The sequence below is a fragment of the Strix uralensis genome, chromosome 2, assembly GCF_047716275.1.
Source record: "Strix uralensis isolate ZFMK-TIS-50842 chromosome 2, bStrUra1, whole genome shotgun sequence".
NCBI lineage: Eukaryota > Metazoa > Chordata > Aves > Strigiformes > Strigidae > Strix > Strix uralensis.
In genome coordinates, this window is record NC_133973.1 from 8,932,113 (window position 1) to 8,959,043 (window position 26,931).

Sequence of the window (26,931 nt, forward strand, 5' to 3'; positions counted from 1 at the left end):
ACCCCGGCAAATGGTGACCCCAACAAATGGTGACCCCGACAGTGATGAAGTCTCTCCCTCCAACTGCTCACACTTAGTAGTCCTAGAAGTAAAATACTCAGCTTGAAATTAGCAGACAAGGTTTTATTCCTCCCTTTGCTTGCTTTGACCTTGTTAACCACTGGTGTGTAACAGGATGTTGTGGGTTAGATTTTCTTCTTGAAATTTTTTCACTTTTTATTAAATACTTAAATATTTATTGATCAGACATAGAATCTGTCCCATGTGAAAAGTCTAGTCTATAAATTTGTATTTTTTATAGAGTAGAAAAATATTTGTCATTAATCAATTTTCAATACCCTACAACACAGTACACTAGAGGGTTGGTTTGTCTGGATTCAGATCCTGGCTTGAAACAATGGCAACATGAGATTTGAATCTAGATATTCTCCTTGAGTATTTTACCTATTATATTGCTGTACACCACTCCTCTGCCTCCAGTCCACTTTAATGACAGACATATGTGTCTCTGGTGCAGTAGTTCCAGTCCCCTTTCTGTGCAGTTCTGCCAATGCAAAAATAGAGAACTGCAAGGAGGAGCTTGGTTCTCAGCATAGATTTATCTGTTACAGAGATCTCTGCTATTGGTTTAAGAGAAACATGTGAAACAGACCTGTAAAGCAGCCCCTTATAGGGGCATGCTCACTGACTACTGAGGCAGAAATGAGGATGTGGACAGCTTGGTGCATGGCCATGTACTTCTCTGGAGCAAGTAAGGAATCAGTAGAGCTATGAAACCTGCTCTGCTGCTGGGAGAATGTAGTTTACTTGTTTTACTGTGGTTTTGTTTTGCTTTGACTTATAGGAGCTGAAATCACCCAAACCTCAGGTCTTGTGCTGAAAGAAGATGAGAAAGCTACTCTGACGTGCAGCCAAAATGATAATCACAATTATATGTGTTGGTATCTGCAGCAGCCAGGAAAGGGGATGCAATTGGTCTATTATTCCGTTGGTGCAAATCAGCAACAAGAGGGTGACATTCACACTGGATACAAAGCTAACCGGTTAAACCTTTCAGACTTCTATTTGAATATTTTATCAGTGAAGATGAACCATTCAGCTGTCTATTTCTGTGCCAGCAGTTTGGACACAGCACTTCAAAGTCACTTGCTTTCTTTACATAAACTTCTTTGCAGCACCTTCCCTCAGAAGGGAGCCTCCCTCAGCACAGGAAAAGGGTATGTTGGCCACTAGCCTATTCACAAACCAGATGTTGCCAAGGAGTTGGAACAAGAGAGGCAAAATAGGTCTTTGAAGTGCAGGTTAATTACTGAACTCCTCTTTTCTGATCAGCCATTTATTCTCTATCTCACCAGAACAATCAATAAAGATTGTTAACCAAATGCAGACATAAAATAAAGGAAATAGAAACTGCAATCTACACAGCCACAAATTATTACCCCCTAAGCCATTTTCTTGCCTGACACAGAACAGTTACTTCAAATATACATATGTCTAAGTCTGAAATACTCTAGAGATAGTGACTTGTATGTACACTCTCATTCCTCTCTGAATATTATCAAGCAGTGAAAGCCACAATGCTTTTCACTGTGCTTGGAAAGGTTACCCTAATCACAAGAAATCTGTAAAACTAAGATTGTCAACAGTAATGAGAAGGGCCTGAACAAAAAATGATATGAGAATAGAAGCTAAACAGAACTCATATGCCACAGATTGGATTAAAAATTACAAAAGAACAGCCATTACCATAGTCTGCAAGTGGATAGACACTGTAGTGAAAAATTACATGTGTATGGAGGATTTAAAGAGGAAACAGAAATACTAAAAAATAGTGTGCAACTTAGAATGAATTCACATTCAAGAAAAATAACATGTAGATTTCTGTTTATTCAGAAATTGTTCTGACTATCCAGTTTACTTCTGGCCACATGATGAAGCACATGCCACTATGTGTGTCACATCTATATCTTTATGCCTCATACCTGTCTCACAGCTTACTGAGCAGCAACACAGTCTATATGGTTTATTCCTTCTCTCTATGGATTAGTTCTGAGGTTGTTTTTTTTCTCCCAGGCAACTTTATAATGTACCTCATTCAGAGTCTCATAGTTCTCTCTGACTTTAATCTAAGCCTTAATATGAACACTGCCTCAGAGAGCATCCATATTTTGAAGATAAAAATGTAGAAGGATGAACAAACGGGATGTGAATGCAATGTTATTTACTATATAATCTCTCCCTGATGGAATATTTCAGGCTTGGTATGAAGAGTCTTGTGTCTCACACAAAAAGACCTAACTATGTCTTTCCAGCACCACTATTATTACAGATAGTGTCGCTGATGCAGTGGGGTTAGTCATAGCATGATATACCATTTTGGTGTAAGCATTCCATGATGATAGTATAACAAATTGTCCTAAATTGTCCTAAAGCAAGAAAGCACTAACCAAAGTCCTTGTGATGTGTGAAAGTCACCTGCATAATTTTCTAGTTCTGAAATAAAGAAGAATAATAATGTGTTTCCAGTCAGAGGGTTTTGGAAAGGTTTAAAGAAAGGATGTAGAATAGGAACATTCCATAATTAGGCACAGCATCCAAATTCTGAGATTATTCTTATTCCAATTTGAATTATGTCAAATTACACTGTAAATGCTGTAGGGCAAAAGAATATCTCTATTACCACATATGCAGGATAAGCATACTGATCTCGAAGGGAAATTTTTAATTCATGATTATTGCACAGCATTTTCTCCTTGGGAAAGGAGTTATTTGATTACAGGCACATCCCCTGGGGAAAAGGTGAAAGAACATTTATCTCAGTCCTTTAAATATCAGTCAACTTGCAGAAAAGCAATTCAACATGAATAAGCAGCAAGCCCTTTCAGCAATGAAGACTAATTACATTTTTGGTTGCATTAGCAAAAATGCAGTTAGCATGCTGAAGCACTTTTGTGGCTATATTTGAATACTATCTCTACTGTCCATACACACCCCTACCCTGCCCCAGCCCCAGTACAACAGAGATATCAGCAAATTTTAGAGAGTCCAGCAGAGGGACATGAAGATGATCAGGGGACAGGAGCAGAAGCATAAGAGCAGAGGCTGAGGGAATTGGTTTTGCTCGTCTTGGAGAGGAGAAGGCTAAAGGATGGCTCCATGACTCCAACTGCCTAAAGAGAATTGGAGTCTTAGAGGGGTACAGTGGAAAGCCAGTGAAAAAAAAGCTGCAGCAAGATAAACTCTGATTAGGCGTAATGAAAAAATATTTCCTCTTGAGGGTCATTCAGCACTGGACCAGATTTCTCAGAAAGCTTGTCAAATCTCTGTCCTTGAAGACATTCAGAAATCACCTGAACAAAGTTCTGAGCAACATGATCTAACTTTGGAGTTAGCCCTGTTTTGAACAGCAATTCGGACGGAGAGACCTCCAGAAGTCCCCTCCAATCAAATTTTTTCTACAAGTATATGATGTTTATCATCTTGCTTTGCTGTTTTGAGATACCAAGAAAAAGCATGGTTTTGGGTTTGTTTTTTTTTTTTTTAATTTGTAAAAGCAGGTCAGCAACTCCCCAAACACCCACAGGCCTTTCGTTATTTTGTGTGTTGAACATCAGAAACAGCAGCTACACATGCAAAACCCATCTGCAGACTTCAGTAACAAGAAGATTGTGTGATAACATGAGACAAAAACCCCACCAGGTTTCATAAGGTCTGTATGTGTCACTATTTCTGTCCAGCTGTAATATGGTGAAAAGGTTGCTGCACCCTGTGCCTCATCCTGAGAGGCTGGGGTGGTGTTGTGGTAAGAGAGTCTGATGCATTATCAAAATGTTTTTTTGAGTAAATGTCAAACCACATCCTGTTTTGCTAAAATTCAACTGCTGTTCCCTTAAAGAGATATTATCAAGCACATTTTGACACGTCATCTGTTCTGATTCTAAGGTACCGTTTTGTGCTGAGGCTTTCAGAGATATTTTCCCCTTTGTTGAAGGCCCTGGCTATGCTAGACAGAAGCTCCCTTCAGGGTCTCCACTCTACAATTTCTACTCCTGCCTTGCTATTGCATTCCTAGATCTGCTTCCAAAGTTCCACAAGCACTCCTCTATCTTGGCCTGCATTATTCCTACCTCTATTTAGGATACATCTATACATAAAATGTATGACTCTCTTCTCCATTTATTCCTGAGTGAGCTACCTCTGAATTACCAATTGTTTAACTTGTGCCATAAGGTAATAGCTTAATGAGATGCAAAGTCTGAAAGATCTCCAGAAACACTCTCCAGGATTACTAATCCCCTGGTTTTACAGTTTATGCTGCACAGAAATGGTGCCCACAAACACAGCTTTAAAGAATCGCACTCTGGTTCCCTTTCCTCCTCTCCCCCAGATTAGATTCTCTTCCCTTCTGAGTTGCATCCTTTTTACTTTCGTCCTTTGCTTTTCTTGGTCTTTCTTATTTTTCTTATTTTCTTATTCTTCATAACTTTCTTTTTTTACTCTCTTCTTTGAAAAGACCACACATTTTGGTAATACTTCATTCATTGTCTTGTGTAATATCTCCCTGGCGTTCTTTCCTTCTTTTTGTCTAAAACCCTCCCCTTTGTTCTCACTGGCTTGTTCTTTTGAAAATGATGAGAGACACAATATAATTTCAGAGAAGTGGATTTATATAAATATCAACTTCAAGACACCATTTTGTCCGAAGTGGTCTCTTGTACAGTTAGAATGAGTTAGGACAAATGTGTACAGAGTAGAACTCTGTTCCTCTCCTTGGTCCTAAGCATCAGCCCCATCACAAACATCCCATACAAAACACTCTGGAAAATGAGCATGATGTACACAAACTTCCCAGCTGTAGCGCTTCTCTGATAGCTTTCTGAGAAGTAAGGGAGAAAGCAGTAAATAAAAAACAACAGAGAAAAAAACATTTCTTCAGAAAACTTTACTAGATAAGGACTTCTTTTTTTCATTCTGGTGATTAGGAGAACTTGTTCAGTGCTTATTTGCACAAGTTATAACTTGGCTGCCCTTAGCTGAAATATCATGTTAACTAGTAATTGTATTAGACTTTTTACATTCACATTGGGATGACTGATTAGGAATTGGTCTGAAGGATGAGAGTTTGGGGGCATTAGATGAAACTGGATTTGGAGTCTTTCTTATGGAAATATAATTTATACTAATTCTGCAGTATATTTAAGGAGATAACATACTGCAGAATGTGGGGTCAGTGACTTAGCAAAGTGTTCTAACTGCTTGCTAGAATATCAACATACAACTTTATGCTACAGGTAGGTCTGCCGCTCTAAGTGGTATTTTTATGCTAAAATGTTGAGTTCTAGCAGCCAGTCTCATGGAAGATTTACTGACAATAGACAGAATTTGGATGTTCACATACATGCATATGTATTCAACAGGAACATGAACACATGTGTCCACACATGTACAATCCTGCACCCACGCCTGAATAGCTGTGCCTGCCAGCAAAAGCAAACACAGGACACATTGAGACATATGCACAAGACACATCTCTCTTTGCATACACAGGTGTACATATAGATAAACAAACTCATTGTCAATAGGGGAAAACATCAATGGTTTAACTTACCTTTGAAGATACTGCAATCAAAAAACAGAAGAAAAGAAATAAGGGATATTATTTGAGCCCAGATATGTATCAGCACCACTTTTAAAGTGCTCTGTTTGTACAATCACTCATATAATGTGGGTGTGGGAATGAGAATTACATGGCTTGAATCAAGTTTGGAGAAGAACAGGATTGGATTCCTCTGCTTAGTCTCAATTTCCTGGGGAATAACAGGTCTGAGTTAAGTGTAGTAGACTGGCAAGAAACATTTCAGTAATGATTGCTTACTCTAGATATAGGAGCCTCAGAGGATGACCCCACACCCACATATATTTTACTCACCAGCATCACTGTAGATGAATTTGTGTATTGATTCCAGTGTTCCATTCTTAAAAAATTGGCAACACACTCAAAACAATTCAAAGGGTTGAACCATTCCTGGGCTGAGATCCTCAGTTGGCTGGTCAATGAGTAGGTACTTTCATTCTGTGTGGAAAATTCATCTGTCTGTGCCCCTTCTGTCCTTTTAGCACCATTCACCTTCCAGAACAGTTTCAGGTGATCAGGGTGGAAATCAGAGGCAAGACATACCAGCATGGCCTAGCTCTTCTCTTGCTTTGATGGGGAAAAGATGGCCACAGCTGGAGGTATGATTTCATTGTTCTTTGCTGAAACAAAAAGCAATATGGCCTTCACCCTCATACATCTAAATATTAGATCATGTGGGGTTTTGTAGAAATATTTGTGTTGGAGACTGGATGCTGAATTCAAGATACAATATGACCTATAGTACTGAGCATGCAGGATCATGATCTTCAATCTAAAAGAAAATTATATTTACATTAAATTTTAATTGTCTTTCCAACACAGTATGTACTAAATATACCGTGCTATATATGCCATTTAAATCAAAATCAATAGGTTACTGAACAGAACGTGGTTCCAGGATTTAAAATATAAAGGTGCAGAACAAGTACAAAACTTTTTCCCTGAATACTGACCAAATAGCTGAGCTTACTAAAGCTAAGGTACTAATTGAAAAAAAGAATTTAGTTCTCTGGGTTGTTGTGTTAAGCTATACAATGAACAGGGGAAAACTGATCCTCTGCATTCATCCTCTATTATTTTCATATCTTTCTGTGTATGACCATCTCCTCAGGTCCTGAGTCAGGATTTTTCTGAAATTTCTTGGTTTATTTCACCTCACTCCTACAGTTTTAAAAATAAACATAAACAAACAAACAAGCTGACTGCCCCCAAATATATTACCTACAAAATCTTTAACCTACACCGTTTCTCGAAAGAACCAGGAATGAATGTGTTTTGTTATTTAGCAAAGAAATAGTAGGCCATGTTTTCTTTTCTAAGTCGGTCAACTTAGTTCCTGTCACAAAATGTTGCTCATATCCACAGCACAAAAACATAATAGAGTAGTAAATCCTACACCCTACACACCTGTTGAGCAAAACAAGGATTGAAATTGTGAAGGATTGATTCTGCACTGCTAATACCATTTCACTCTGCTTGAGGAAGAATAAGTGCACTAGATCCTTGGTGTCTTTTCTTGGTGCCAAAAAGGATACAAGTACTAGTTTATTAGACTATGAAAAGAAACAAATGGTACTTCAACTGTGTTTCTCATGCCAGTGTCACGGCACTTGTCAGGTCCATCATTTCTATTAAAACGACCTCTTTTTTTTTTCCTTCCATAAATTCATGGCAACATAGAAAAGAATTGAGATCAGAAAAAAACAGGGTTAAATGCTAGACAATAATCCTTCTTGCCAAAAGTCTGTTTGTCTGTGTCTGAAAATATGAATGCTTGAGTTTTGTGGTTCTGTGTGTGCATTATGTATGAATATTTCCCCTTCTACAGAAATGTTCTGTCATATACCCTTGAACTGGGTCTGGCTGAGCCGGAATGGGTTTTCCCCTATAGCAGCCCTCATGGTGTATGAATTATAAGAAAGAGGTTGCATGAATAAGCTTGGCTGCGATGTACTACCCAGAAATGGATGCAGGAGAAGGACTAAGATGTACACCAACTGTGGAGGCAGTCTCTTCCTGGCTTCAGAACTTTGAAGAGAGTCTTGGTACCTCCTCATCTCTACGGGTGAGCGCCCTGGATGTCAGGAGCACCCCAAGAAATCAGTTCTCTTCCGCCCTAGTCAGAGGGAAAGGGAACCCCAGGCGCATGACACGTGGTGAACTTTGGTTCTTCCTGCGTGACCAGGGGGAGGACATGAGGAAGTGGGATGGTCAATCCACCTTTAAGTTGGAAGCTCGTGTACATGAATTGCGAGGAAAGACCACTGCCAAGAAGAAGACATTCAAGAACGGTGTTAATGTAGCTGGTGTAAAACCACAAGAAAGTAATCAGCGATCTCCCAGATACAGGAAGACTGAGATCACCTCCCTGGGCCCTGATGAAGGAATCTCTGGCCTGGCACGGCAAGGGTCAGACAGTGAATACTCTGACCAAGAACAGGAATAGAGGGCCCCTGCCTCCAGCCAGGAGGCAAAAGGGATGATCATGTGTATTGGACAGTGTGGATTCGATGGCCTGACACATCAAATCCACAGAAGTACCAGGCTTTAATCGACACCGGGGCACAGTGTACATTAATGCCATCAAGTTACACTGGGGCAGAACCTATCTGGATCTCAGGAGTGACAGGGGGATGTCAAGAACTGTTAGTACTGGAGGCTGAGATTAGCTTGACCGGGGATAAGTGGGAAAAACATCCCATTGTAACTGGCCCAAAAACCCCTTGTATCTTGGACATTGACTACCTCAAGAGGGGGTACTTCAAAGACCCAAAAGGATACTGATGGGCTTTTGGTGTGGCCAGTGTGAACACAGAGAAGGTCAAACAGTTGTCTAATCTGCCTGACCTCTCAGAAGATCCTTTTTGCTGTAGGACTGTTGCGAGTTGAAGAACAACAGGTGTCATTTGCTACGAGGACCGTGCACTGACGGCACTATCGCACAAACCGAGACTCTCTGGCTCCCATCCAAGAACTGATTCGTCAACTGGAGAGCCAAGGTGTCATCAGTAAGACACATTCGCCTTTTAATAGCCCAATATGGCTGGTGTGAAAGTCTGACAGAGGGTGGAGGTTAACAGTAGACTATCGTGGCCTGAATGAAGTGACGCCACCACTGAGTGCTGCTGTATCAGATATGTTAGAGCTCCAATATGAACTGGAGTCAAAGGCAGTCAAGTGGTACACCACAATCGACATTGCCAATGCATTCTTTTCAATTCCTTTGGCAGAAGAGTGCAGGCCACAGTTTGCTTTCACGTGGAGGGGTGTCCAGTATACCTGGAATCAACTGTCCCAGGGGTGGAAGCACAGCCCCACTATTTGTCATGGACTAATTCAAACTGCACTGGAAAAGGGTGATGCCCCTGAACATCTACAATACATCGATGACATCATTGTGTGGGGCAACAAGGCAGAAGAAGTGTTCAAGAAAGGACAAAGAGTAATTGAGATTCTTCTGAGAGCTGGGTTTGCCATAAAGAAAAGCAAGGTCAAGGGACCAGCACAAGAGATTCAGTTCTTGGGAACAAAATGGCAAGATGGACGCCGTCATGTGCCTATGGAATTTGTCAACAAGATAGCAACTGTCTCCACAGACCAACAAGAAGGAAACACAAGCTTTCTTAGGACTTATGGGATTTTGGAGAATGCATATTCCAGGTTACAGTCAGCTTGTGAGCCCTCTCTATCAAGTAACCTGAAAGAAGAACAATTTTGAGTGGGGTCTTGAGCAACAACAAGCCTTTGAGCACATCAAACAGGAGATAGCTCGGGCGGTAGCTCTTGGGCCTGTTCAGACAGGACCAGCTGTGCAAAATGTACTTTACACATCAACTGGGGAGCATGGCCTCACATGGAGCCTCTGGCAGGAGATACCAGGTGAAACTCGAGGTCGACCATTAGGATTTTGGAGCTGGGGATATCGAGGATCAGAAGCCCACTACACTCTGACTGAAAAGGAGATACTAGCAGCATACGAAGGGATTCGAGCTGCTTCAGAAGTTGTTGGTATGGAAGCACAGCTCCTCTTGACACCGCGATTGCCTGTATTACATTGGATGTTCAAAGGAAACATCCCTTCTATGCACCATGCGACCAGTGCTACCTGGAGTAAATGGGTAGCATTAATCACACAATGAGCTCAACTGGGAAAACCCAACCATGCAGGGATCCTGGAAGAGATCACGGACTGGCCAGAAGGTGGAGATTTTGGAGCATAGCCTGAGGAGGTGGCTTGTGCCCAAGAGGCACCTCCATATAACAAGTTACCAGAAGATGAAAGGCGTTATGCTCTGTTTACTGATGGATCCTGTCGTGTGGTAGGAAACCATCAGAAGTGGAAAGCTGCTGTGTGGAGTCCCACAACACAAGTCATTGAGGCCACTGAAGGAGAGGGCAAGTCAAGTCAGTTTGCAGAAGTAAAAGCGATCCAACTAGCCCTAAAGATTGCTGAACGAAAAAAGTGGCCAGTACTGTATCTCTACACTGGCTCCTGGATGGTGGCTAACACCCTGTGGGGGTGGCTACAGGAGTGGAAGAAGACCAATTGGTAGTGCAGAGGTAAACCCATCTGGGTTGCTGCATTGGGGCAGGACATCGCTGCCTGAGTGGAAAACGTGGCTCTAAAGGTACGTCATGTAGATGCCCACGTGCCTAAAAGCCGTGCCACCGAAGAACATCAAAACAATGAGCAAGTAGACAAGGCTGCCAAAATTGAAGTAGCTCGACTGGACCTGGACTGGGAGCACAAGGGTGAGCTATTTGTAGCTTGATGGGCCCATGAAACATCAGGGCATCTTGGGAGAGATGCAACATATAGATGGGCTCGTGATCGAGGGGTGGACCTGACCGTGGAGGCCATCTCACAGGCCACTCATGAATGTGAAACATGTGCTGCAATCAAGCGAGCCACACAAGTAACAGAGGAACAGAGGGCAATGGCTGAGTTTTTGATAGGGTGAGGCCTAGCAAATTGACTGTATTGGACCACTGCCAGAAACACGCCAAGACAAGCGCTACATACTCACCATGGTGGAAGCAACTACTGGTTGGCTTGAAACGTACCTTGTAAATCATGCCACTGCCCGAAATACCATCTTAGGTCTTGAAAGGCAAATTTTATGGCGACATGGTACTCCTGAAAGAATTGAATCAGACAATGGGACCCATTTTCGAAATAATCTTATAAACTCCTGGGCAAAGAAACACGGCATTGAGTGGGTGTATCACATCCCTTATTACCCACAAGTGCCTGGAAAGATTGAGAGATACAATGGACTGTTGAAGACTATGTTGAGAGCATTGGACAATGGGGGATGGAAGCACTGGGATATAAATTTAGCAGAAGCCACTCAGCTAATTAACACCAGAGGATCTGTTAACCGTCCTGGTCCTGCCCAAACAAAACCCCTTCATACTGTGGGAGGAGATAAGGTCCCTGTAGTACACACAGGGAAATGGCTGGGGAAGGCAGTGTGGATTGCTCCTCCCTTGAGAAAAGGTAAGCCCACTCGTGGGATTGTTTTTGCTCAGGGACCTGGATGTACTTGGTGGGTAACGCGGGAGGATGGGGCTACTCAGTGTGTGCCTCAAGGACATTTAACCTTGGGGGGAAAATAATCTGTGGGATGAGTTGTATGTTGCAGGAAGTGATGGAGGAAGTAGGAATGACGAAGAGTGAACCAGACACTTGCAGTGATGACCCAAACCTAGCCGGTGCTGGAGTCCAACAGTCAAACATACTGCTCCTGTCCTGAACATCCATCTTGACAGATGGGACCCAAGTCACTGAACATCTGGAGGAGTGAAAGAAAGCTTACGGAATGGATAAATGAGTGTTATGTGGGATCTGGGCATGACGTAAATGGTATGGAATAAGGGGTGGAGACTGTACTGGGTCTGGCTGAGCCAGAATTGGTTTTCCCCTATAGCAGCCCTCATGGTGCTGTGTTTTATGTTGGGAGCTGGCAGGGTGTTGATAGCACACTGGTGTTGTGGTTACTGCTGAGTGGTGCTTACACAGCACCAAGGCTCTTTCTGACATTATCCCCTGCAGTGGGATGGAGTGGGCAAGATCTTGGGAGGGGACACAACCAGGACAGCTGACCCGAACTGACCAAAGGGATATTCCATACCATATGACGTCTGCTCAAGTATAAAGCTCGGAAAAAGGAGGAAGGGGGTGCGGTCACCCTTGGTCCTCTGAGGCAACCACTATGCGTATTGGAGCCCTGCTTCCTGAGAAGGCCTGACGTCACCTGTTGATGGGAAGTAGAGAATAAATCTGTTTTCTTTTTTTGCTTCCACGTGCGGACCTTTGCTTTGCTTTGCTTATATTAAAACTGCTTTTGTTTTACCCACAAGGGTTGGGTTTTGGTTTTTTTTTTCTATCTTATTTTCTTTCCCCTCTTTGCCCTGTTGAGAAAAAAGGGGAAGGGTGGGGAAATAATAGAGCGACTTGGTGGGTACCTGGCATTTAGCCAAGGTCAAACCACCACAACCCTCTAACTCAGATTCCTCCCATTTATTTTTTCTTAGACCCTCTTTGGATGACTTTACAGAATTATCTCCCACATCAGCATGTATAGTTTTTCCTGATTTTCTTTCTCAGACTCATTTGACCATCTCCTTCTCCGCTTTCTCTTTCCCCATTTGTCTGCTAGGAACTCAGCATATACATCTGAAATCTGAATAGCCAGACAGCATGGTAGACAGATTAGATATGCCATGGTAAAAGTAACTTTATTGACTCTAAATAGTGCATAAGAAACCAGACTGAAACTGAAAATGGAGGGTGGAATTTTGACTTCTAATTAAATTAGTAGAAGCTTTATCACTCATTTCAGTGAAACGAGCATTTTAACATTTGGTTTTTAATTTTCACTTTCTGGATCCAGTGTTATAGTTCAGGGCCAGCACTAGCTTGCCTGCACCTAGTTTGAGAAAAATGGCATTTTCCCAGTTTTCGTGTAGCTGGGTATGCAGGTCATAGAATCATAGAATCATAGAATCATTCAGGTTGGAAAAGACCCTTGGGATCATCGAGTCCAACCATTAGCCCTACTCTACAAAGTTCTCCCCTACACCATATCCCCCAACATCTCATCTAAATGACCCTTAAACACATCCAGGGGTGGTGACTCCACCACCTCCCTGGGCAGCCTATTCCACTGTCTAACCAAGGTCTTTTCTCTTTCCCTTAAAATGGTATCTGGATCCTTCCTTCTCAAAGCATAAATGCTGTCAATTATGAAATGCATAGATGATATCACACTATCTACAACTGAGAACTGGTTTTCTTCAGCAATATATTAATTTTCACCAGAGCCAGAACACAGTAGGCTTGTTCACTCATGCACAAATGCACTTTGGCACCATAATGGCCATTTGCTTACCCGTTCTTAAACATGCTGTGTTGCTTGACTCTTTTCTTTCTATCTTCTCCTAGACAATCCCAGTGAGGATCACCAGATTCTACTGATTTAAACCCCATCAAAAATTCCCTTTTCTTTTATTCCAGAATCTGAAAGGAACTCTCTGGTATTTGCCATATTTTTTTCTTACATAGAACTGTTTAGTCACTCCTGCAAAATGGAGTTTGTCTGTTCCAGAACACCCATCCCCAAGTTTCTCCCCCATTCATTTTGACCAAGCTTCACCATAACCACTCTGAAATTCTACGTGTGAGAACAAGATTGATCAGGATTTTTTTGACAGGCCTGATAAATGCAGCTATTACCACAAAATGTCCTTATAGATTAAATTCATCTCAATGTGTTCCAGGCACAGCTGGAATTATTTTTTATATTCCATTCTGCTGTGCTCTAGTCTGCCCTAACTTTACAGAGCGTGAATAATGAGGCATCTAGGCAAAAGAACCCATCATCTGAATCCAAAGACTTCCCTCTGTGTTTACCCTTGTCACACTCCCAGAATCTTACCCCTTGCACAGCCTAATACACTCTTCTCATGATTCCCACTTGTCCAGAACTGTTGTTTTTGTTGCTTCTCCAAAATACTGGATATTGGCAGAGCACAGCCTCACAGTGTAATATCAAAATGACTCACACCTGTCCTGGGCTGCTGGTCCAGTGATAACCATGTTAAACCTTCAAATACCACTTTTTTTTGCAGAGTAGTAGCCAAAAGTGTGCTGAAAAGAAGGTATATCAGTCTATCTAAGTAGTATTTGGTTATTAAATATTCTGCATTGTTTTCTAATGTTGATTTGGATCACAGCATAAAAACAATCCCTCATTTCTCTGTTGTTAGTAAAGCACTTTATTTTCTGGTGCTTTAGTATGACATCAGTATCCTCACAATTTTTAGGAATTATGATATACATTGTAAGATTCAGTCTCTTTCATTTGGACCCACTCTCACTTTCTTTCCCTCCAGCCTCCACATCTTTTGCCAATTCCTTCTGAATACCTGTACATACTTCCCAGCCCTACTTCTACCTTTTTCTTTTTCTTGGACACACATTCCATTTGGATATGGCACTGGGTGATAGACTGTAGGAATAAGAGGGAATGATTAGTTCATTCTGTAGGCCATTTTCTTCCAAGGAAAAAAACTTTGTCAGTCACACAGTTCGTTTCTGGTAGAACAGAGGCAGTAGACTCAGCGAACACTGAGTAGAGTCTCTGGGAGTTCTGCATTGTAGAGGTAGTATATATTCTTTCAGAATACACTTATCTGACTTGAGGTCTCTTATTCTTTGGTCTTGTCTCATCCTTCTCACTCCGTTTAGTTTATTCCATTAAACTTGCTTGCTTGCTAGCTTTCTCCACAGTCTTATTAATCTGAAAAATTAACACCAAACTGTCCTATTCACAGGGCAAACAATAACAATAATTCAATTGGTTAATTTGTCCCCTTCTTCTCCGCAGTCCCTACTATCTCTCTCTTTCTTGACCTGTCTTTCCTGAAACACCATCTTTAGCCTTCTTAGTGAAACTCTGCTGACTCAAACTCTTCCACTGCACTTTTTTTTCTTATCCAGAACAGTGAGCCATGTTCCTTTTTCAAAATAGAGTATTACTGCTCACCTTCACATAAAAATTGTCTGAGGCGCTGGTTCTCTCTTTCTCATCCTTGTTGGCACAAAATTTCTATTTCCTAATCTACCATATCCAGAAAAGACACTCCGGAAAGATTCTCCACCCCTGGAAGAGCTGTATTAGCCCTGGAGATGCAGTATGCTACTTCAGTTAGGTAATGTCTACAGCATTGAAATACCAGGACCACATCCTTCCCTTACAGTTCTTCACTCTCTTTACTTCCCTTTCTTTCAAGCTTAACAAAAAAATATTTTCCTTTAATCTGTTTTGATGTTAAGCATCCTATTTCCCATGAACCTATAAATAGTGCTTTTAGGCATGGAATTGAGCAAAACCCTGACTGTTAAGTGCCTCAGACAATGATTTTTGGTTTTTTTAGGCCACTTGCCATCATATATCCTACCATTTCAGTCCATCAAACTGAATTGTAATCACATAGCCTGACACTTGCCCTCATCCTTACTTAGTTCATCAGAATTTTGAATGACCTGATCGCAAATCCCTTATTCATGCAACCTCCTTCTTATAATTCATACAGTGATCAGGTACTTAACCCACAAACTTTGTTTTCTCCTCTCCCATGATTAATATTCTGTTTGCTTCAAGCAATGAGGGACCCACAACTAGATGTCCTTTTCAAGGTAAAGTTTTGTCATAGCCACCAGAAAGAATTCCTACTATACACATTTCTTGGGAGATGTTGCTTCAGACATGCAAAAGCTGGTTCCCACAGAAAGGTCAGTACCTCTGGCATGTGCTAACAGAAATGTTTGTCAAGAAGGGTGAAAGAGAATTTGCAGAGGCACTCAGTTTTGCTGTCAGCCTCGACTTATCACTCAGTGTAATCACTGAGGTCTGCTGTCTGAAGTTGAGAGGGAAACTGTAAGAAAACAGTACATATCTGTTGTAACAGTGTTAAGGTTCTTAAGGGTTGAGGACAAAGAAACATTCATCAACTCGTCTCTTCTCTCTCTCCCTTCCTCGTCTTCTGTGATCTAGGAAATTTTTGACACAGGGGTTCACCAGCTGGTAGGAGCAGAAAGCTGTTTATTTTCTGTTCTCAGGACCCTGGGACCCTGGCTTGTGCCAACAGATAATTGTCCCCTATTCCATGTCACACTTGGCACAGAACTTGCTCACCAACCTTTTATGCTTCCTTCACTTCGGATTATATCCTTTTGTCCTTTCGTTTCAAATGTTATTTCTCAAGTATATTAGTCCTTTGCTTGGATTTTCAGACAGCAGTGCCTTGCCATCAGTCCTCCTCCTCCTCCTCATAATTAGAGCTATAATTTGTCCCTTAATCTATCCTTCAGTTCCTGAATAGAGTGTTAGTGCCTTGATCTCCGAATTAACTCCAGTTTGAGTTTTACTTCAAGAATCAAAACATCTTCTTCTTTCTTCTAGGGGCTCCCCCACTCATACCCTGTCTGTGATTCTCTTTGGTTTTTTTCCCCCTTCTTCTGTATCTTTGTCTATTTCCTTGAACCTTTCGAAAGCAAAAATGACCTAGACAGTCTTTTGCAATGATCAGGGCAAATATGGCAAAAATTATTTATGAAAATAACAATTGGAGCTGTAAGAGTGATCACCTCCCTCACTGATACACAGATTAACTTAAACATGACTTGACAGAAATAGAAAATATAAGTATAAAAAGAAATAATAGAAAGACAAACTTCTTTCTGGGTTTCCTTTATTTTATTTCAAATATACTTTGTAAACAACATTTTTTAAATTGCAACAGTCATCTTGGTCCCTCCTCCAAACTGCAGTGGCTCTGTGTAAGCACAGCTAAAAATTATTGCTAAAATTGTTAAAATCTTGCAGATAGAAGTCCAAATGACTAAGATGGTTACTCTGTGTTGTCTGAGTTAGTTTGTGTAAAGGAGAAATCAACTCAAATTTCCCTCCTTAGTGGGGAAGCAAATGCTAAGACTTTACTGAGTTATTGAGGGACATTAAATTATTTAGTTGAGGATATCAAAAAGTGCTCCTTTTGTTCAAGCCTTGTGAATTTGAGACCCGTAAAGGCATTTTTGTAAAAAAACAGTCTCTCAGAAAACAGTTCTCCTTTTTGTCTGAAACAGCCATAAGACTACATAAGTAATAGTTGTAATCAGAATACCAAATAAATCGCTTTGTTCAATATAATATTTTCTCTCATTCTGAAGTATTTTGAGATTATAGAATTGACAAGCACACAGCAGGAAAAAATACTCCATTATATGGGATTATACCCATCTGTCCTGTAGCACTCAGATTACATTTTTTCTGATAACAACATTTAAAAAGATATGCCAGGTTCCCCTCAAATCTATCATCAGACCCTCTTTAAACAAATGCTTTAACTGACAGGTGACCTTTAATCTATTCACTGAATTTTTCTTCACTACCACAATGAACCTGGTGCTGTCACCAAGCTAATCTCAAGTAAGAACACAGTGAGAGAAAAAGCAGCTACCATGCCTCTCCTGAAAGCGTGTCACTTCTCATCTGTCTAGTGTTCTGTTTCCTTCTCTACCACCCTTGAATTCTGCATATATTCTGGCTAGAAATCAGCCTATTTTTTATTAGCAGGTGTGTGAGGATTTGCTTAGATGACAGATATCAGAATTGAAAGAGAGCTCCTCTTCTGATCAGTCCCACAGGCAAATATAATGGAGTAAGTTCTAAAGCTTTGCCCCTTCCTGATTTTGCTGTACTTATTTTAAATAGGAATGCAAAAATGTTAGAATAGCTATGTGGGTCATACTGAAAGTTTCTGATAGTCTACTAACAAAATATGAAGTCTGAATGCCAAGCAAAGACTGTAAGACTAATAAAGGCATGTAGTGGTTACTTTCCTAAAATACTCTTTTATCTCCAATGTTTTTAAGATCACAGTAAAATTGAAAAAATCCTTTATAGTTTTGTCCTACTTTTCTGATCTCACACTGAATCCAGATAAACATTTAATTTATAAATGTTCTTAGAACAGAGACTTCTTGTCCTCCTTTACATCAGCAGAGATGGATTTTACAATTACTTTAAGCTGCCTTTTGCCAAGATAATAAATTGTTTTAACCCTATTACCCAAATCAACTCTTTAGCACATTTTACTGGTTGTGTCAGCATTTTATTCTGTAATGAATTAATATTCTACAGTAAGAAACAAAAATTCCAAAGGAAACTTACCAAGCATTGTCAGGTGGGTGCCCTGTCACTGTACACCCGGTGTACAGTGGTGAGTTTGCACAGTATTTTGAAGAAGTACCAGAATTGTCTGCCACTAGAAACTCTCAACTGCACATAAAACCTGTATGATATCATGCTATATCCTACCTTTCATGATGTCTCAAATGGAGGGGACCTTTATGCTCTCATCTGTGTTAGAAAATACTGTGCTTTTGCAGAAGAATATGCTGAAACAGATGGTATATTGCTCTAAGAGGTACTGTATGTAGTGAATCCAGCCTATCTAGAAAGTAGCTCTTTCCATCTCTGTCCTGTTCTCAGTCTTAGTTTCAGAATTCAATCTCAGACACCTTCTGTAAATAAAAGCAGAAACAGTGAAGCTTTCCCCTTTCTGCCATCAGTAAGCTGTGCTAAAGAAGAGTTGAGTTGCTGAAACTCACCCATCCTGCACCTATTTCTCTGACTTCCTTCTTGCCCAATTTTCATAGAAAAAGATTTGGTTTTGTCTTAAAAAAAATATTCCAGAGTCATGTATTTGTTAAAAGTGTAGGCTTCTTTTCCTTACCTAGCATTGTTACCCGGGGTCCCAGGACCAAACTGCTGAATATGTATCACAGTACTACAGAGACTATCCCAAAATATACCCATCCCTGTAACAAAAATATGAGGGAGCAATATGAACATCCAATGTGAAAAATCCAGGAAGGAGATGTATCATCCTAGGAGACAATCTCAGGAACTGATGCTCACAGGAGACGTTGCAAGAATGCTGATAGTGCTAACAAGTAGGTCACAGAAGCCACTTCCCAAAAAGAACTGGTGTAAATGCTATTGAGAAACGGATAATATGGTAGTGGGAGGGTAGATATAGTAGACCTTCTTGTATCCTCCTTCCTAGAAGTCATTTACCTGACATGGCACTTCTCCTAGCAAGAAGACTGTTTGTAAACATGTTGAAATTACTATTTTTTTCTTATGATGATACTGTACACATTTCTCCTCATCCCTCAACCAGACAGAATCTTCCAAGGCTGCATGTGGGAGAAACAATATCGCTGGCATGTGGCTGCTCATTAATGACAACAAACCTGCTGATTTCTCTTCGGAGGATGACCTGCTTGAGACTGTCCTGTAATGGTGAAAATATATATAGAATGGTGATGGACTGAGCAAAATGTATTTTTACACACACAATCTGCCATGAAGTCTAGGTTAGACATCCTCCCATGTGAAGACAAACAGGAATGCTGCCAGGATTTCGTTACAGGACAAAAAGACTTTTTAATGTGGGTGACTTCTGGGCATCAGGAGGAGAGGATTCTCTATGTTTTGTCCACCTGATCTTGCTGGGCATACTCCTCAGGAGTATGATCTCAGAGTTAATCTTCGGAGTTTATCCCTTCTCAGGGATATAAAGGTCTCCCAAAGAAATGCATCACTGTGTCAGCAGTGTTCCTACAATGGTTGAACTTCATACAAAAACAGTGCTTCCTTCAGCTCCACCACCAGTGGTTGAGGACAAGGTTTTGAAAATGCAAGAGTCTTGCTTATATACAGTCAACTTTAGAAAATAGATGGTCTTGTCTGTGTTGCATGTCTGTATTGCAGAGACATCTGGAAAGATAGAAGGGCTCCTATACCTCTGTATGCAGAGTTGTATTGTGTTATTTGTCTTCTGTGACCCACTATCACTCACTAAGCCAACCTTGTATTTATATCTAATGAGAAACAGAAAGGGGAGATGGCTGTGATAGGCTGAAAACTAGAGACACTGACATGGGTATGAACATATCATACAGATGCTAAATACTAGTAGGAAGCTAAACAGCACAGGTACACTAACAAGGAAGAGGTGAGGGTTGTTGTCACAGGATGATTTAGGGGTGAGGTAGTCACAAGAAGACAAAACACCACTCAGTGACATAGAATCTAAAGTATATTTACTAAGTGGGAGTGGGCTGGGTATAGTGAGTAGATAGCAATTCCTATGATAAGATTTCTGTCATGTGCACACACACACACACTGTACAGCAAACACATCAATCAAACCTTCCAGTGCAGCTGAGGCCAGCACTCTGGACTCAGGTGAACAAGGCACTCACTCCAACCTAAGTCCAGGATGGTCACCTGGATTTTAATGTGGATCTCAGGCTCAGCCTTCTACGGTATTGGACATTCATTAATGTGTTTGTGTAGAGGAGCTCATCTGAAATATTTCTATAACTTAGATTGTTGGCATAAGTCAACATTGGCCTTGCTAGTCATGCCACACCAGGTGGACCGCTTTGACTTTCTCCATATCTGAAGCCAATCAGCATTTTTTACCTGGGTGACAATCATCTTGTAGCCTCTCACTGGGTATGTAACAAGGATGTAAAGTTTTTAACAGTTTTGACAACTGTAGTCCAGAATTCTCAGGTAGGCCTCCCTAATAATAGTGATCTGTGCTTTGTTTCTCAGCACATCTTGGAATCACCTAATGAATGAGAACAGGATGGACGTAGTCAAAGTCTCATTCTATCTGAGTGGTACTTGCAGACAGGCTTCACTCTGTGATACTTTCTGTTAGGGCCTGAGTGTGCCTGTAGGCATTGATGTCCCCAACTACCCTCATCTGGGACTGCCATGGGCCCAGGATCTCTATTTAAGCTTAGACCTGGACCTTCAATTCTTCCCTGATCTATGTTGTAGGTGTACCTGTATCCAGCCCTGTCTCTGATCCTGCCTCCTGAAAGGACTTTGTACCTATGTTGCAGGTAGCTTGTCTTCTGAATGGACCCCTCATATGCACATTGTAGCTTGATTCCAGTCATGTCTTTGGCCCTGTATCTTGGATAGACTCTGAACCATGACTCTATGCAACAGCAGCATGCTATTGTAGCAAGGAAAACTAATGCTATCCTGAGCTGCGTTAGGAGAAGTGTTGCCAGCAGGTCGAGGGAGGTGATTCTTCCCCCCTGCTTAGCTCTAGCTGAGGCCATGCTTGGAGTCCTGTGTCCAGTTCTGGGCTCCCCAGTACAAAATAGACGTGAACATAGTGGAGAGAATCCAGCAAAGGGCCACAAAAATGATTAAGGGACTGAAACATCTGTCATAGGAGGAGAAGCCGGGAGACCTGGCACTGTTCAGCCTGGAGAAGAGAAGGCTTGCAGGAATCTCATCGATGTGCACAAATACTTGAAGTATACAAACAGGGCAGAGACAGGCTCTTTTCAGTGGTACCCAGTGACAGGGCCAGAGGCAGCAGGCACCAGCTGAAACACAGGAGGTTCCTTCTGAAAACAGGGAAACACTTTATTACTGTGAGGGTGACTAAGAACTGGAGCAGGTTATCCAGAGGGATAGTGGAGTCTCCATCCTTGGAGATAATTAAAAGCTGCCTGGGTCCTGGACAACTGGCTCTGGGTGGCTCTGCTTGAGAAGGGTGGGTGGGCAAGATGACCTCCAGAGGTCTCATCCAACCTCAACTATTCTTTGATTCTGTGAAAGGCCTTCTTTTCAGTCCTGTTTATGGGCCACAGTCCAGGCTTCTTTTGCTCCTGATTGCACTTCCTGAATATATCCTGGACCTGGTTCACTGCTTGCTTTGCTTGGGACTGTTGATGAACCCTGCACCCTACTCTGCTTGCTGTGTTCAGATGCTATGGGACTGTGCCCTGATCAGTGAATGCACTGCTTGAGCTGTGGTCACCCTTGGTTCCTGGTTTGCCTTCCCCACTGGACCTTGCTACTTCTTGTCGTGTTTCTCAGCAGTATATACATAACTAATAATGCCTAGACCTGTTCATACAATCTCTCGTAGTAGTTTCCAGGTGAAAGAAGCAGAAGACAAACATACAGAATGATGAGGGGCTTCAGCAGGGAATGAAGTCCCTCAGGAAGACTTAGCAGGCATGCTGGAGAAATGACAGTATGAGCTTCAGGCATGATCTGTAGCAGGAATGATTTGTGAAAGCCTTGGATGCAAAATCAAGAAATAGAGTGTAAGGCAAGGGAGTTTTCTTCTTCCATGCAAGAGCCCAGTAATCTAGCTGGGAAGAACATAACATGAACTAATTTCTGGGAGCTGAAATCATTGAGGTGCTGAAGACTCATTGAGATGCTGGAGCATGTTCAAAGAAGATCAATTAAGCTGGTGAAGGGTCTAGAGAGCAAGTCTTATGAGGAGCGGCTGAGGGAACTGGGGTTGTTTAGCTTGGAGAAAAGGAGGCTGAGGGAAGACCTCATCACCCTCTACAACTACCTGAAAGGAGGTTGTATCAAGGTGGGAGTTGGTCTCTTCTCCCAAGTAGCAAGCAATAGGTCAAGAGGAAATGACCTCAAGTTGTGACAGGGGAGGTTTAGATGGGAAATTAAGAAAGATTTCTTCACCAAAATGGTTATCAAGAATGGGAACAGGCTGCCCAGGGAAGGGGTTGAGTTACCATCCCTGGAGGTATTTAAAAGACATGTAGATGTGCCACTTAGGGACATGGCTTAGTGGTGGACTTGGCAGTGCTAGGTTTACAGTTGGACTTGATGATCTTGAAGGTCTTTTCCAACCTAAATGATTCTGTGATTCTTTCAAATATCTCCTGACTGAAATAAGGCAGAACTACTCAAGAATGAAGGTTCTCAACTGCTGCAACAAATTAACAAGAAAGGAGGTGATTTCTTCACTTCTTGAAGTCTTTCCATCATTATTTATTATCTCAATGAAAAGTAAAATTAATTATATTAATTTTTTGATGTGCGATATAGAAGATATCAGGATGATAATTTAATGGTCCCTTCTGGCCCTTTGACAGATACATGAGTTCATGAAAATGGCAGCTTTGAAATTAGTTTCCACACTGGTTTTGTTAGACGCCTTGGCTTGTTGATGCCAGCTGCTGTCAGCCTGAGGTCTGCTCACAGTTGACCTTTTCCAAGAAAAGGAGTCGTTTACTCAGTTTATTCTTTTGTAAGACTCCATTTGTTGGAGAGAAAGGAGATATGCACTTTCATACCACCTGTAGCTATTCTGTAATCTGGATGGCTGGGTCATCTTCAACACTGCAAAGACTGACCTAAATTATGTACAGGTCATTCTAAGCAATTAACATATGGTATAGTCAAAGATCACCTGCTCTCTACACATGTTCATCCTTCTTAGGAGTGTTTCTGACATGTCCTAGGGAGTGAAGCAATTCCTTCTGGGCCAGATCCACCAGTCTGGACAACCTTATTGTCACTGTGAAGATATCACAAGATGGGAATGGACAAGACTCTTGACCTTTGGGAACATGAGTACTTCTTCCCTTGTTTTTTGAACTCTGTTCAGCAATAGCTCTGGTCTGTTACTTTCAGTCTTCTTCCCAGGGTTACATTTTGATAGTAGTCAAACTTTAATTTTCACAGCCTTCCTGCATCTTTCACATGATACCATCATCTCATATCCTTATCCAGTGCTGGAGGCAGTAAAACAGTATGTTTGTCCTCTGGCAATATAAAAACACTAGCATCACTCGATCACATATCAGGGTGGATGTGGCCAAAGGTACAGGAGGACATTCTGAAGAGCCGTGTGAGTGTTAAACAGAAGTACACAATAGATGGAATGCTGTTCACACATGTCCTGCCAGTGTTTCTTTTTGTGTAAGAGTTAAAAAATATGTTTGTTATACTCTTTTATTCCCATTCTGAAATATATACATTATTTTTTTGTCCAAATAAGTGTCTAAGCTTCATTTACTTGCATTTACCCATATTTTAGCTTCTGTACTATGAGCAAAAGAGCAACTTGGTCTTCATGTAAGATTTAGTACTTGGCTTCTGTGATGACAACAGCATCAGTGAGGCCCTTCTGTAACAGCAGTGGGGGTTACATTTCATAATAGATGAATAGGGGAGCTGTGCTGGTGTGTAGATGCGTCTGTACTTCCCAACTGGCAACATGCATGACATTGCAGGCAATACCAAAAAAGACTAAAGACTTCTACTTTTTTCCTTCCTCTGCACCCAGTAAATTTATGGTCGTAAAACCACAGGAACACCTTTTCTGCCCCTCACCTGAATTTTTCTTTTCTGCATTTAGTCTAAGATTGGACCCATCTTTGCAGATTCTGAACTGCTGTGGTACAAAAACTATTGACAAGTTTGGGATGAAACATGGAAAAGTCTATTTTTCCTAATGCTGAAAAAATGTACCACTGTCCATCTAAATAGTGCTGTGCAGTAGGCATGGGTTGGTTAATGCCATAAATACTCTAAGATGGCCAGAAGTGAATCGTAAGTTCTAGCTATTTTGTTTGGGGCTACTGAATCCAATAGCCCAATAGTGTCAAGGCTGCTGCAGCTCCCTTTGCCTTGGTCCACCCAGTAGCAAGGCTGAATGTGCATTCCAATAGACATACAACCACATGCACGGTACAAATTCATGTATACACACAGCCAGCCGCACAAATCAATACAGACAGAAACACTCATGCAAACACAGATAGCACTAACAGACTTCAACATATGAGCCTCTGAGGCCTGCAGCCCCACTCCACTTCCTGGTACAGAACCCCTCACTCACAAACACAAACCCTCAGGCACTCCTTCATGCACACGTGCATGTGCACACACACACACAAACACACACGCTGGATCCCAGTAGCAGGCCTTAGACACTCAGTGTTCCCAGCAACTGGCCCCAAACTCCCTGGTCCTCCAGTTGCCTCATACACCCACACACACACTGGGACCCACACTTACACACTATGGATCTCCCAGAAACTGGCCTTAGACATGCAGTCTGCTTGCCAGCTGGCCCTCAAAGCTTTCTTTCCCAGTTGCTGGTACTGGAATGTGAAAGCCTCTGAAGCCTGCAGCCCCACTCCAGTTGTTGGTACACACTGTAAGTACTGGATGAGCCTTCTACTGTCCTCATAACAGATAAGATATTGTCAGTGAATATTCTTTAATGAGAGTTCCTTATAATACTACACATCACTGGAAGTTGTGTTGTAGGACATTATTGCTACAAAAGACCAAATTAAATAAACAGCAACTCATGCTTCTTGAAAGGAAAAGAAGCTAAAACTTTATTTGTAATTCAAGGAGCTAGGTTCTCAGTGTCTGAGCATTAAGAAGGTATTAGCTTTAAAGATATGATACTATATGATACGATATGATACAATATGGAAGTACAAGGAAAACCCACCATTGATTACAACAACGTGGAAAGAACAGGAGGGAGACAGAGAATCACCAAGAGATAATATTCAGAAGTTCTTAGACAGAAGCATAGATCCTTTGCTATGGAAAAGTAGAAAGTATAATTTGATGTGTTCCTGCTGATGTGATGAAGAGCACTCTTCATTTATTCTCTATATAACTTGCCACCAGCCTAGTTGAAAACAAAACAGAATAAATAAGTTAAAAAAAAAACCAAACCCAAAAAGGAACAAATACAATAGTCTAGGAAATAATAGACCATATTTATCAGTGCCCCAAGTGTTTTGTCTCCTGAGAGCATTAACAGAAACGACTATGTTGTATCTCCATGCTTTCTCCCTTTTTTGTACCAAGGAAGTGTCTTAACCTGTACAAATTATTTACTTATACTGAACTAATATCTTTACACACAACTTTGTGTGTTAGATGACAAATCTGGTGGCCATCTACATTGGTGACTACATTGGTGGGCAAAGGAAGAGCTACGGACATCATCTACCTGGACTTCTGTAACGCATTTGATACGGTCCCACACAACATTCTTGCTGCTAAATTGGAGAGACAGATGGAATGTTACATGGTTAAGGAATTGGCTGGATGACCATGCCCAAACAGTCAGTGGCTCAATGTCCAAGTGGAAACTAGTAACGAGTGGTGTCCTCAAGGGTTTGTACTGGGACTGATACCATTTAATACCCTCATCAAACTGTCATTGATAGTGGGACTGAATACACTGTCAGCAAGTTTGCCAATGACACCAAGCTGGGTGGTGCAGTTGATATGCCTGAGGGAAGGGATGCCATCCAGAGGGACCCAGACAAGCTTGAGGAGTGGGCCCATGTGAACACCATGAAGTTCAACAAGGCCAAGCACAAGGTCCTGCAACTGGGGGTCTGGGCAATCACTAGGATCAGTACAGACTAGGGGATGAATGGCTTGAGAGCAACCCTGTGGAAAAGGACTTGGGGATATGGCGGACAAAAAATTGTATGTCGGTTGGTCATATGCACTTGCAGCCCAGACAGACAAGTGTATCCTGGGATGTATCCAAAGAAGGGTGGCCAGCAGATTGAGGGAGGTGACTCTGCCCCTCTACTCTGCTCTCATGTGACCCCACCTGGAGTACTCCGTCCAGTTCAGGGGGCCCCCAGCACAAGAAAGACATGGGCGTGCTAGAGCGGGTCCAGAAGAGGGCCACAAAAATGTTCAGAGGGCTGGAACACCTCTCCCATGAAGAAAGGCTGAGAGAGTTGGGGTTGTTCAGGCTGGAGAAGAGAAGCCTCTGGGGAGGCCTTCTTGCAGCCTTTCAATATACAAGCAGATTTATAAGAAAGACAGAGACTTTTTAGTAAGGCCTGTAGTGACAGGACTAGGGGCAATGTTTTAAACTGATACCAGGTAGCTTTAGATTAGATATAAGGAAGAAACATGTTATGATGAGGGTGGTGAGACACTGGAACAGGTTACCCAGAGGAGCTGTGGATGCCCCATCATTGGAAATGTTCAAAGTCAAGTTGGATGGGCCTTTGAGCAACTTGATCTAGTGAAAGATGTTCCTGCTTATGGCAGGAGGATTGGACCAGATGATCTTTAGTGGTCCCTTCTGACCCAAACTGTTCTGTGGTTCTATAATTGTGATTCAGTAAAGTACAAACCTACCTCCTCTAGTATCCTTGAAGAAGGACACAAAGTCATAACTGTGACTGTGTTCATACTCACCCTCAACTCCACCAGGTCCCTTTTCAAATACATCTCCCAGTCCTGCTTTTAAAGGAACAAGTACGGAGGCTTCCACTACTCTCAGTAGGAATATCTTTCAGCCATATGAGATACTTACTGATAAAAACTATTTCCTGGTAGTTAGTTAAACTTCTCCCA

At 41.7% G+C, this 26,931-nt stretch overlaps 1 pseudogene and 1 gene segment (V, D, J or C); both read right to left on the reverse strand.

Annotated features, from left to right (window-relative positions):
* Positions 1 to 4,649: 4,649 nt before the first annotated feature.
* LOC141939978 (T cell receptor beta constant 2-like) lies at positions 4,650 to 6,289 on the reverse strand (annotated as a pseudogene).
* Positions 6,290 to 24,893: 18,604 nt separating this feature from the next.
* Positions 24,894 to 26,931, reverse strand: part of LOC141937663 (T cell receptor beta constant 2-like) — a 51,564-nt gene continuing 49,526 nt past the window's right edge. The window contains 1 exon segment of the C gene segment in view: positions 24,894 to 25,225. Within this exon segment, the coding sequence occupies positions 25,199 to 25,225 (27 nt within the window).